This window comes from Manis pentadactyla, chromosome 1 (assembly GCF_030020395.1).
Source record: "Manis pentadactyla isolate mManPen7 chromosome 1, mManPen7.hap1, whole genome shotgun sequence".
NCBI classification, from domain to species: domain Eukaryota; kingdom Metazoa; phylum Chordata; class Mammalia; order Pholidota; family Manidae; genus Manis; species Manis pentadactyla.
Window position 1 is genome coordinate 70323934 of NC_080019.1, and position 12577 is coordinate 70336510.

Consider the following 12577-nt stretch of genomic DNA (forward strand, 5'->3'; position numbering starts at 1 on the left):
AAGAACTTTCTCTGCTAAAGAAATGTTTTACAGATTACACTGTTGTGGTAATCAGAATAGGTTAAGTCACTTTGGCAATACAGAGATTATTTGCTCTCATTTTTAATAATCATAAACTGTTACCATGACTGTGTAATATTTTATAATTTACACCACCAGAGGCAAATGTGTAGAAAATATTTCTAAGAAACGTAAATTAGATCATGACTGGAATTTCTTAAAAATATTTTCAAGTGCTTACGAATATTAAAGTTTGGGGGAAAAAATATTGAAGTCATGTAAGCAAGTATTTCCTCCAAGATTCTTTAATTGGGATAAAAGTCCCAGGGCAAGCCCACAGGGATAGTCTGCAATAAAGAAAAATTAGGTCAGTGTATGTATAATTTCTGCAACTTCAGCAGAAACGCAAAAAACATTCTGAGCTACATAAAAGCATTCTTTCAGGTCAGGGCTTTTTGTTGTTTTAGTTGTTTAATCTCTAAATTCTGAGAGCGTTATAGTTTAGAAATGCTCACATTTCTAAATGTGAGCTACTAACAGTAATAAGAAACTACAATGTCAAACGAAAGATTCACAAACATGACCCTTTTCAATCATAGGTATCTCTCTGGTAAGAAATAGACCACCATTTATTTACTTTCTCTCACCTGTAGAAGAGAGGGAGGTTAAATGGTATTAACCTGGTTATGAATCCCTGTGTACAAATGTGAGGTTAGAGAGTAGAGTTTAAGCCACACCCTGCATAAGAAGAGCAGACAACAAAGGACTTCCTCTACATGTAACTATGATAGAGGATAACTTTCGATTACAGAGCTGAACAGGGTTTTTCCTGTAACTAGAAGGCCATGCCTACAAACATTTCAGTCAACCTGTAAAAATTTTACTATCTAATTAAAAGTGTTATTTAGATAGGAAACAGATGAATAATACTAAATATATTTTTTTAATATGGTAAAATATCTCCCCCCTTACAATTCACCAATTTTTGATTTGGTTCAACTTTCACAGAATCCATGAAGAGTAAAACAGGCTAATATTTTCTTGTTAAGTAAAACTGGAAACAACCTAACGATACCATTTGCAATTCCGGGGAAAAAAAATCCAGTACAATCTAATACACACAAAAACAAACTTCACAGAACAGATACCCAATCAAACCAAACAATCCCCGCTCACCCACACAGAAGTAAGCCAGTCTTACTCACTTAAACAATGTTTGTTGCATCTGGATCCTGATTAAAAACTGCCATCGGAAAAATTCTGCAAATAAACATCCAAAACAGACCTAAAAATTTCTGCTCACTCCTGCTTCGTCACGATACATTTTTAAGAGAGAAATAAATATTCCTTACAACTTGACTGGCAAAACCATTACCTGGCCAATTATTTCTAAGCCTACACTGGATACCAACAAATGATGGAATGACCGAATCACTAGCAACTCAACATTGTTGTCTTTGCAAAGAAATGCAATTATACAAATTTTATTCTCCCAGGCAATGAACAGGAGAGAAGAATATTACTTTAAAAATGGCTGTATTTGTAATTTTTAAAAACCAGCACCAAATGTTCAAGTTTAATTACTCTCAGCAACATTTAGGAATTAACATTTCCTAACAATATGGACAAACAAAAGAGTAAACGAGTAATGCATGGTGATAAGAACTACTACATAAAATAATCTGACTGGCTCATTTCTAAAGCTATTGGAGGTTTGTCCAGTTTGTAAATAGCATTCTTCACCTACGTCCCAAGTCATGGGTACAGCTTATTCTGTTGTGACTAGGCAAGATTAAGTAAAACAAACTGAAAAGATATTTTTAAAAAGCAAGCTAAGTCAAAATAATCCATTATTAGAATAGTTTTCTACTCTATTAAGGGGGAAACACACTCATCAAACGACTATATAAAGTGCCTAAATGAAAAACTGAAAAGCAAGATTCACAAATAGTAGTAGTGTCAGTTCACGTCTACATAACCCTTTATTACATTATATTTATAGCACTATTATGATCCATATTACACAAGGCTTATTTCTTCCTCATACTGTAGCAGTATTATTCCCATTATATAACAATTCCACCTCTGCAAAATTGTTTAAATCAACTTTTTGCACTTTGAATTTACAAACTATTGCATGTTAAATTGCCTGAAAACTACTTTAAATTTTATGTAAAGCCAAATGTAAGTTTAAAAAAAAAACAAAAAGCCCCCACAAAGGTGCTTTAAACAGAACCTTGTAGAAATAGACTGATACCAGTATTAGAAAAATTGCCTACAGAGGGCTATAGGGCTATAAATGTCATACGAAAATTCTATAGCCAACTCTTGCTAGAAAAGTTCTTTTATAAATAAACACCTTTTGTGATTGAAGATGAAATCAAAAGATGGAGATGCAATTTCTCCCTAAAAACAAGTAGTTGCTCAGGACATAGGCTGAGTGTATTGAAATTATATTGCTTCTTTGAAAACAGAAAAAAATACTTTAGCCAGGCATCCCATTAACAAAAGACCATGCCACATTTACATGGTCTTTTGATCTCTGGGTACTACTAGTACTATCCAAGAGAACCTTATCAAAGAAATTGGTTGGCAAACCTACCAAATAGGAGTCTCAGGTCCCTTAATTTTGATAGACATCTTAGTAAATATAAAACTTTAGCTATTCAAACAACAAAGCTTGTAAAGTGCATTGGGTCTAAGAAACACAAAGAGCTAAACTCACTTAGTAGGACTTTAAGGGACTTGATGTCACCAATAGGGCAAAAAAACAACATTATAGTTTTCTGTTCAGATTTTATTTGAAATCTAATTCAAACTGTCAAAGCTACAAAAAGGGGAAAGACATCTGTATTATTTTTGCTAAGTCACAACATCCTAAAACAAAATACCACTACTGCCAGCAGATCCATTATACACATTTCTAACAAAACTCATTAGCACAATAAAAATTTCATCTTGAGAAACAGCCACAACAGAAGTAATTTTTACAATATAAAACAATGACAGGTCTACAGATGCAGTTACTCATGAGTTTACACATGCATTCACAAACAAACAAACAAAAACCCCAGGAATGCTCTTTCATTAGTTTTTTTTTTTTTTTTAACAGACCATTCAGGCACAAAACAAAATTGCATTTCCAATACGTGACAGCATCTTAAAAATTTACATCAGTGTTTGTTTTTCTTTGACTTTTTATGAGACCTGTGTGGAGATCGGGACTGGGATCTGGATTTCTTCCCTGATTTTTTAGGGGATCTAGACCGTGATCGCCTAGATCTCTTAGGTGTCCTTGAGCCAGATGGTGATCTAAGAAAACAAACAAAAAGGATTTATCAAAATACTCATGTAATCAAACCTATCTTCAAATTATCTAAAGTGATCTTTAACAAAGCACAATGAAAGAAACTGAAATAAAAAATGAAAACTTCCCAAACCTATACTTTGCCAACTGTACACACACACGGATTTTGTACTTCCTATGCATTCTATAAGTGATCATCAACAGTGTACTTACTTGCTTAAGATAGATCTGGAACCTTACCACTACTCTACTGAATCACACTCTCAAGAGGAAGGGACTGGGGATTTGCATTTTTAGCAAGCTCCCCACGATACTGATATACCACGAAGTCTGAACCTCTAAATCTACCAGATAAAGCTCAAAATAAGATAATTCATAAAACCTAAAAAACACAGCAGGTTGACAGCCTATCTTTTTGAGGGAGAGAAGCACCATCCACAGCAACAACATTCAGGGAAATCATTTAGGACGGTGTGACTTTGTAAGTGCTGTTTAGGAAGATCACCAACACATATACACATGTAGACGTACAAGTACCATTTAGAGAAGGAAAAAGTTTCCCATTTTATAAAGATTTTACTAAAAATGGTTACACTAATTAAGTTTTAGGATATAAAGCAGTTTAAGCTCTCAGGAAAATTCCTTTATGCAACACCAGATGAATAAAACGTTTCAGAACCACTTTTCTGGAACCAGAAGAAAGTACGTCACACACTAAATTCCACACTGAAGAAATGGTATTTATGGTATATATTTCCACAAGTCTCTAGCCAAGAACCTTCTAATAACATTGCTGGGCGTGGGGGTAATGTATTTTTCTTTCAGCCTTGACAAAAATCGAAGAATATTCTATAGAAACAAGAACACAATGAAGAGTAAAGCAGCTGCCCCTAATTCCGTAGGAAACAGTGAGTATGATATGTTTAAAATTCTTGGCTGGCCTTTACTTGTTGGGAGTCTTCTCGTGCTTTAGTCATAAGGAGACTTGGATGGGGAGGTGGGAGGGAATAATGTAAAATGAAGTAACTCTTAGTTTTTCTAAAATCCTCTAAAAAATGGCTACCAACCAAATTATTTCCAAAAGCTGGTAGAATGACAAGGAGACTGGCATTTGAAATATTACAAAAAAGGACTTGCATTTACCTTTTGGCCTTTTTGCTAACATCTCTAGGAGAATCTTTGTGAGATGACCTGGACCGTGAGCTCTCTTTATGAGATCTTTCTGAACGCTCTGACCGCTCCGATTTTGGTGATGGGGATTTCACTCGTCTACCACTGCTACTGCGAGACGGGCTTGGGGATGTACTGTGTCGCCTTTTCCTATGGAACAAAGCCCCCAAAACATTCCACAAGTGAGCAAAGGATCAGGTATTCGTTTTCCTTCTACTAAATTAGTTATTAATTCCTATTAGTTTACACTAACGTTAGTTTCACTAACCTTTAATTAATGTTATTTTCCAACAACATCCAAAGCCCTTTATGCCAAGAACAAATAGATCTTAAAGATAAGTTGATCAAGACAAAAACTGAGTTCAACGAAATCGGATTTTCTTTTGTTATAAGAGAGATAACTAGGACAGGACAAAATTTCCTCAAGGCATCCGACTAGATTGTAAATGTTTTAATGTTCATTTCCTCCTCTTGAAACTTTTACTGTGGTTATGCAAGAAAATAATGCATTATGTTGGCAAACTTCTCTTAAATGGTTGGGAAGGGTAAGAAAATAGCAAAAATATATATAAACATTTGGGGAATGTGGGTGAAGGACATTTGGGAATTCTTTATACTATTCTTCTCTTGCAACTTCTCTACGAATCTGAAATTATATCAAAAAAGTAGTAAAAGACAATAAAGTGATAGATTTATTATTTAACGGATTAATATAACTATGCTATCTGTAACTACCTTTATATTGACTAAGCCAGAATATTTCTTTGCATTCGCTTAGTTTTTATTAGGAAAACCTCAGTTCTGTTAACTGAAGCAATTTTCTCTACTAAGTCAGAGATTTAGGAAGTGTGAAAAGAAGAAATAAAGACTAAGAGAGAAATGAATTTTGATGAGAATGAAGACTTAAAGTTAGGAGCAAGTCGCTAGGCCTCTGTACACAATATCCTTTCAAGACAGGACTGGGAGACTCGTTTATAGGTAGCAGCCTCAACACAGAAGAAACGCTTACATTGCAGGCAACAAGGAAGATTTAGTGAGCTGTTAGTTATTTAACACTTTTGATACCTAATATGGTAACTTCATTCTTGCACTAAACTAAGGCTAAGGTACCACATGAACCATGTTAAGGGATGATGTCACAGTTAAGTAAGCCAAGTGCCAACTAACAGCCCCATTTCCCAACTAATTTTGCCTCCTGCAGGCAGTAGACAAACATGTTTATCATGAAAAAATACTTTTCCAGTTTGCTGGCATCAGAGATGAAAATATTACAAAATGAAACATTCTAAATTTTGAAACTAGAATAGGCATTAAATGAGAAATGTTTTACCTTTCTTTCCTCGTCGGGGTACATTCATCTTTTTCCTTCTTGTCTTTGGATCGAGATTCCAATTTTTCTTTATCCTTCTTATCTCTTTCTCTTTCTCTTTCTAATTCTTTCTCTTTCTCCTTTTTTTTTTTTCAAGAAAGAATATTTAGTCGTTAAGAAATACCAATCTGGGTCAATCTCATTCATGTAACAATATTATCTCTTCCAGTTAACTATTTTTAAAATCACTATTAAATGTATAATACCACTTTTTAAAAAACACCTACTCTTCCAGAAAAAATCATGTCTTCTACTTATACTAATAGTAGTGATACCAGCAATAGTAGCTAAGCATTTACTGAGAGCTCAGCATAAGCCAAGCAATTACTAAACAACTTTCCATACACCATTTCATGTACTCCTTCAAATTACCCTTAGGAATAGTACTATCACCCTCATTCTTGAAATGAAAAATGAGACTCAGAAAGGTCAAGTACTAATGTTCATGGTCACACAAGATAGTTAAGCATTTGAGCCCTAACTTTAAAATCAGGGCTTGTAACTACTACCTTATATAAAACAGTCAGTAGTGATTCTAACTGTGCAGCAAATGGATTTAATCAAAAGCGAGCTCTTAGCAAAGTAACAGGCTGCAAAAGAGAAATAGCTAGTCTCAATAATCATCTATCAGAAATTATTAGTGAGAAACAACTACCAATTGTATAGGAAATTTTAAATCCTAATTTATAAAAATACGAACTGACTATGAGACATACAATTATATAAAACAGAAAAATAACAATTCTTATCCCAAGCTACTACAATTTCCACTTCTCACTTGAAATTGTGATTTTTGTTAATAATATTTAAGGAATGGCTTCAGGAAATGAATGCACAAAGTCAACTGTATCTCACCAACAGGAATTTAATTTCTCTATCATTGACAGTCATCAAGAAAACTATCTGACAGAAGATAAAAAGCCTATATATGATTTTGGCAAACGTTTTCTGTAAAGAGCCAGACTGTAAATATTTTCTGCTTTATGGCCCACACACAGTCTCTGTCACAAGTATTCAATTCTGCCACTGTAATCCAAAAGCTACCATAGGTAATACGTAAGTGAAGGGTCATGGCTGTGTTCCAATAAATTTACTGACAAAAATGAGGTGATGGCCACAATCTGCTGATTCCTGGTATACACCTTCAAAAAACATCCTTCTTTCCAATTACAATCATGGAGTGCAAGGAGACTAAAATGATAACACATGCATTATTAGTACCATCAGGACCAGCGAGCAGCTCAAGGTGTAGTCTTTCATACAGATTAAACACCTGCCACCAGCTGCAAAGAGACTTGTTGGGTACATATACATGGCATCTTTTTAAAAACCTCATCTATCTCCTTTCCAAATACAACATACAGAGCACAAATTTTAAAAGTGGTACTGAGAAGACTGATTTCTTCTGTTGATCTGTAGGATATATTATCCTGATTGATAATTCTCCAGGAATCAAACTACACTTAAAATATTTTAAACAGTTTAATTCAAAAATAAAGAGTACAGTAACTATTATCTAACTCACAATCCTACAGAATTGGGACTTACAACACAGTTTCAGAGAGAAAAGCAGGTCCCCAGTAACTTGCCTAGGAGTGCACAGTGGAGAGTGGCACCCAAACTGCACAGGTGTGCACAACCCCAGAGTTGTGTTATCACACTGTTGCCCTACCAGCAATTCTACACCATTAATAACTTCACAGTGAATGTAAGCTCCCTGCCAGCTTTTTCTTAATTTTTTCTATATAATTTTTGTAAAGTCAAGATTATAGGTAAATATTAATAGCAGTCCCAATAAAACTCCTGAGTATTTTCAACAATTATCATGTGGGCCTCCTTGCTCTAAAATTTCTCTGCCCTACATTTTTTTAAATATACAATATATGAGGTCCCTCAAAAAGCTCAGAATTCACTGATGAGGTATATTCTACCACATGCTGTCCCTCCCTCAAACTAATGGGAAAGGAGTCCTCGATGAACTTCCCAAACTCTGTCTCAGTGCTACTTCTCAGGGTTGTTGGTGTGTCACTGTCACAAATACGACTCCCTATAGGGTCTCCTACTAGTTTTGAAAGCATGCTCTTAGCAGGATTTTCTAGTCCTCAGGTAGTATCCAGAATAAAATCGTATGCTTTTACCATAAGAGCCTTTTCCAAGTTGAAACAATTGTGTAACATCAAATTTCAAATGTTCCTAATTATCAGGATTTATACATCAAAGGACACAATTACTTCTCCTTAAGTGTATCAATATACCAGTATTATAGGTAGTCAAACAAATATTTTTAGAAAATGCATATTAGTGAATTATACTTATTCCTTACTCGTTGAAGAAGTTTATCTCTGTAGTGTTCTATTTGCTCCTGAAAGCTCTGGCCTGGCTTTTTAGGTCTTTTCCCAGATTCCAATTCATCCTGAAACTTCATGACTTTGAGCTGTGAAGTAAAAGATTTTTAAAATAAATCTTTTCATCACTATAGCTTCTCAAGCACTGCTTTGCTCTTTAAGAATTCTTTTCTTTGAAACAAGTATAAAAAAGAAGAAACATTAAAATAGCAAAGTAGTAACTGATTCACACTCAAGTCAAAATAACATAAACTCCCTTATCAGAATGAAGGCAACTCGTCAAACAAGCCCAATTATGCAGAATTAAGTAAGCAGGCATGAGCCCACATGCTCTCTACACAGCCAGATGAGATGACTTGAAAACCATGAACTGTGTGTGGTTCATGCCCTTAAGAAATGACTTAACACAATGACAATGAATTTGGTATCTGGTTCCCCAAATAGAAAGGCAAGATTGCTAAAGAAAAGCATACTTCCAGCAAGATATGACAGTCAGAACACAAAAAGATGAACATAAAAAAAAAAGTGACATCTGGTTACAGTTCATGTGGGAGCAAGCACAGAGCTGCAGTGTGAAGGGTTCATTCTAGTTACAGTACAGCACGGTCACTGGACAGCAAGACATGAAGAAAAGAATAAATCATATTTGGAATGTACTTTTTAAGACAGTAAGAGTATATACTGATAAAACAGCATTGTTTGGGAAAGAATGCAGACCATCTATAGTTTTCAAGAGATTAATGGCTGATTATGTATATTATATATACATAAAATACAAACCTCCTTATTGAACTACGGGAGGACAAATAAGGTGAAAAGCATGAGGGCTTAAGAGATGTCGGAGGCAAGGATGAAAAGCACATGGATCCTGGATGGTACCACCAGGCTGCAGTTTCAAACCTGCCCAATACTGTTTCAATTGAAGACAGGTGGAGGAAATGCTTGTCCAACAGAATTACTAAACATGCAAACATCTTACCCTGTTTTATTCAGAACTGGTAGGTCCCTTAAATGGACTAAATGCTACTATAATATTTTATGTATTTTTAAAAAACAAGACCTCACTTGTTTCAGGCTTTTTTCCTCCTCTCGCTACAAATGAGGACAATGAAATGGAGACAAGCTACAAAACGTTTTTTCCATTTCAAGTGGTATTTTCACTCTTTCTGACTTCATGAACATTTCTAGTAAGTTCTCTGATGTTTACCCTTTTTCTACCTACATCCACTTCTATAATCAGGACCATTTACAATCAAACCTTTGAGGTTCTCTCCTCCTCTTCTTTCAAAATTCTTTAAAAGAAGTTTTTTGCATTTTTTTCTTGTTTTAATTATGATTACATCTTAAAAGATAGTTAAGATGTAAGGGTAAGAGAGAAGGAAGGGGGAAAATGTAAATGTCTAAGTTCATCACTGTGTGAAGCCACCAAAGTGACTCTTCTCTATCGAATGTACTTTTGGTCAATTGTTTTAAGAGATAAGCACCCAAGAGTCAAACAGCAGGCCTGAATGTTACTTTGGGGAAAGAAAGGCATTCTTAGAAAACCTTTAAAAATACATATGGTATGATATATATATATATATATATATATATACACACACATATATATATATATGTAAAATCCCTATAGTTCCTGCTTAGGTGCTCTAACTCAGGCACAAGCACAAGTCCAAGGCACCCAGAACACAGGTGACAAAAGGTCCCAACTCAAAAAAGAGCAGTCCATGCAATGGCTTGTTAGCCATCCCTCTCCTTGTTGCCCTCAGACAACTACTTGCTCAACCACTCACTCTTTCTTCAGGAATCAGGGCAGAAAAGGGATCCTTCTTCTCCAACAAAAACAGAAAACCCTTCACCTGGCTCCCCACCTAGTGTTCCACGCCTCCAACCCTTGCTGGCAGAACTGGGACTTACAGTAGAATAGTAAAAGACAACTCCAGCCTAGGCACTGCTCTAAGCAGTATATGAAAGACTGAGAACCTGTTTCCAGTCCATGCTTTAATACAATTAAACACTGTCACGTGTTTTCAAATTGCTTTGCAGAGAATGTCAATATTTTATAACATAAATCCTTTGGTTTTTATTAATCCCATGCTAAAAAATGTTCAGCTATAGACATCTTTTACTATGGCATATTTAGGGAAGAGCAACACCACAGCCTACATGACTATACATATACACATACAATTATACACATACATATATACACACATACACACACACGTATGTAGTATAAAATATAATGAAACTAATTATAAATTTATTCTTTTTTAAGGGTTCTCCAATAAAAGGGTACTCACTGGATTTCAAATCAAGAAACTGACATTTGAATTTAGGAAAAGAAAAAAAAGAGCACAGGAATAAAACTCATGAGCTCTGATTTCTAGTCCAAATTTGCCAAGTTGTAGACCTTGACTCCAAGTGACTAAATCTCAGAGTAAATAAGGGAGAAGAATCAGATAATTCTAACATAAAGTCAACAACTAAATCTTAAAATTAGGATTTGGCTTGCAGTCCAAATCACAAAAAGGTAAGTAAGCTGTGAGAGGTAAGCACTATGGGAACAGGAGAAGCGATCGCTGAGTACAGGGATACCTCACAGATACGGTGGGTCTAGTGCCCACCACAATAAAGGGAATTTCACAGTAAGGTCAAATCAATGTTTTGGCTTCCCAGTGCATATAAAAGTTATATGTACACTATACTGTAATCTAGTAAGTGTGCAATTAACATTATATCTAAAAAAACAATACACTTACATTAGTTAAGAATACTTTATTGCTAAAAAATGCTAACAGTCATCTGTGCTTTCAGTGAACAATCATCTTTTTGCTTGCTGGGGGAAGGTCTTGCTTTTGTGCTGATGGCTGCTGACTGACCACAGTGATGGTTGCTGAAGCCTGGAGTAAGTGACTGTGGCAATTTCTTAAAATAAAGACAACAATGAAATTGGCCACATCAATTGACTCCTCTTTTCACAATTTCTCATAGCATGATGCTGTTCCATAAGCTCTTTACCCTCAGCAGAACTTCTTTCAAGCTTGTAGACAATCCTCTCAAACCCCGCTGCAGCTTTATCAAAGTTTCTATCATATTCTAAATCCTTTATCATTCAACCATCTTCACAGCATCTTCACTAAATCCATCCCAAGAAACCACTTTCTTTGCTCATCTATAAGAAGCAACTCCTCATCCATTCAAGTTTTATCATATTGTTCAAGTTCTATCATGATATTGTAGCAACTCCGCTGCATTTTTAGGCTCCACATCCTATACTAGGTTCTCTTTGTTATTTCCTCCACATTCTTGGTACTTCCTCCACTTAAGTCTTGAACCCTCAAAATCAGCCATGAGGGCTGGAATCAACTTCTACAGAATTCCTGTGAATGTTGTTATTTTGACCTCTTCACATGAATCACAAATGTTAATAGCATCTAGAACAGTGAATCCTTTCCAATATATTTTCAGTTTACTTTGCCCAGATCCATCAGAGAAATCACAATCTATGGCAGCTACAGCTTACAAAGTATTTTTTAAATAATAAGACTTGAAAGTCAAAATGATCCATTGGCTACAGAATGGGATGCTTTTGGCAGGCTCAAAGAAAACAACATTCATTTCATGGTACATTCCCATCAGAGCTCTTGGGTGACCAGAGTAGCAATATTTTGAAAAGAATCTTTTTGTGAGCAATAGTCAACAGTGGGCTTAGAATATTCAGCAAACCATACTGTACACAGATGTGCTATCATCCAGGCTTTGTTGTTCCATTTATAGAGCACAGGCAGAGATACAGCACGATTCTTAAGCATTCTAGGATTTTCAGAATGAAGCATGAGCGCTGGCTTCAACTTAAAGTCACCAGTGCATTAGCCCCTAACAAGAATGAGTCTATCCTTTGAAGCTGTGAAGCCAGGCAATGACTTCTCCTAACTATGGAAGTCCTAGATGGCATCTTCTTACAACAGAAGGTTGTTTCACCTACATTGAAAAATCTGTTGTTGAGTGTAGCCATCTTCGTTAATTATCTTAGCCACACATTCTTTATAACTTGCTGCAGCTTCTACAACACCCCTTGTTGCTTCACCTTGTACTATTATAGAAATAGCTTCTTTCCTGAAACCTCATGAACCAACTTGTACAACCAACCTCTGCTAGCTTCAAACTTTTCTTCTGGAGCTTCCTCAGCCCTCGCAGCCTTCACAGAATGGAAAAGAGTTATAGGGCCTTGCTCTGCATTAGGCTTCAGCTTAAGGGAAAGCTGTGGCTAGTTTTATTTTCTATGCAGACCACCCAAACTTTCTCTGTATCAGCAGTAAGGCTGTTGCCCTTTCTCATCCATGTCTTCACTGGAGTAGCACTTTTAATTTCCTTCATAAACTTTTC

The 12577-nt window shown here is 35.6% G+C and overlaps 1 protein-coding gene across 3 annotated transcripts in view; it reads right to left on the bottom strand.

Annotated features, from left to right (window-relative positions):
- Nucleotides 1–584: 584 nt before the first annotated feature.
- U2SURP (U2 snRNP associated SURP domain containing) overlaps nt 585–12577 on the bottom strand; it is a 66057-nt gene continuing 54064 nt past the window's right edge. For all 3 annotated transcript variants that reach the window (XM_036877306.2, XM_036877305.2, XM_036877307.2), the window contains 4 exons: nt 8170–8280; nt 5808–5926; nt 4451–4627; nt 585–3312 (listed from right to left, as the gene is read on the bottom strand). In XM_036877306.2, coding sequence (XP_036733201.2) covers nt 3174–3312; nt 4451–4627; nt 5808–5926; nt 8170–8280 — 546 coding nt within the window. In that variant the 3' untranslated portion in view covers nt 585–3173. The remainder of the gene's footprint in view (nt 3313–4450; nt 4628–5807; nt 5927–8169; nt 8281–12577) is intronic.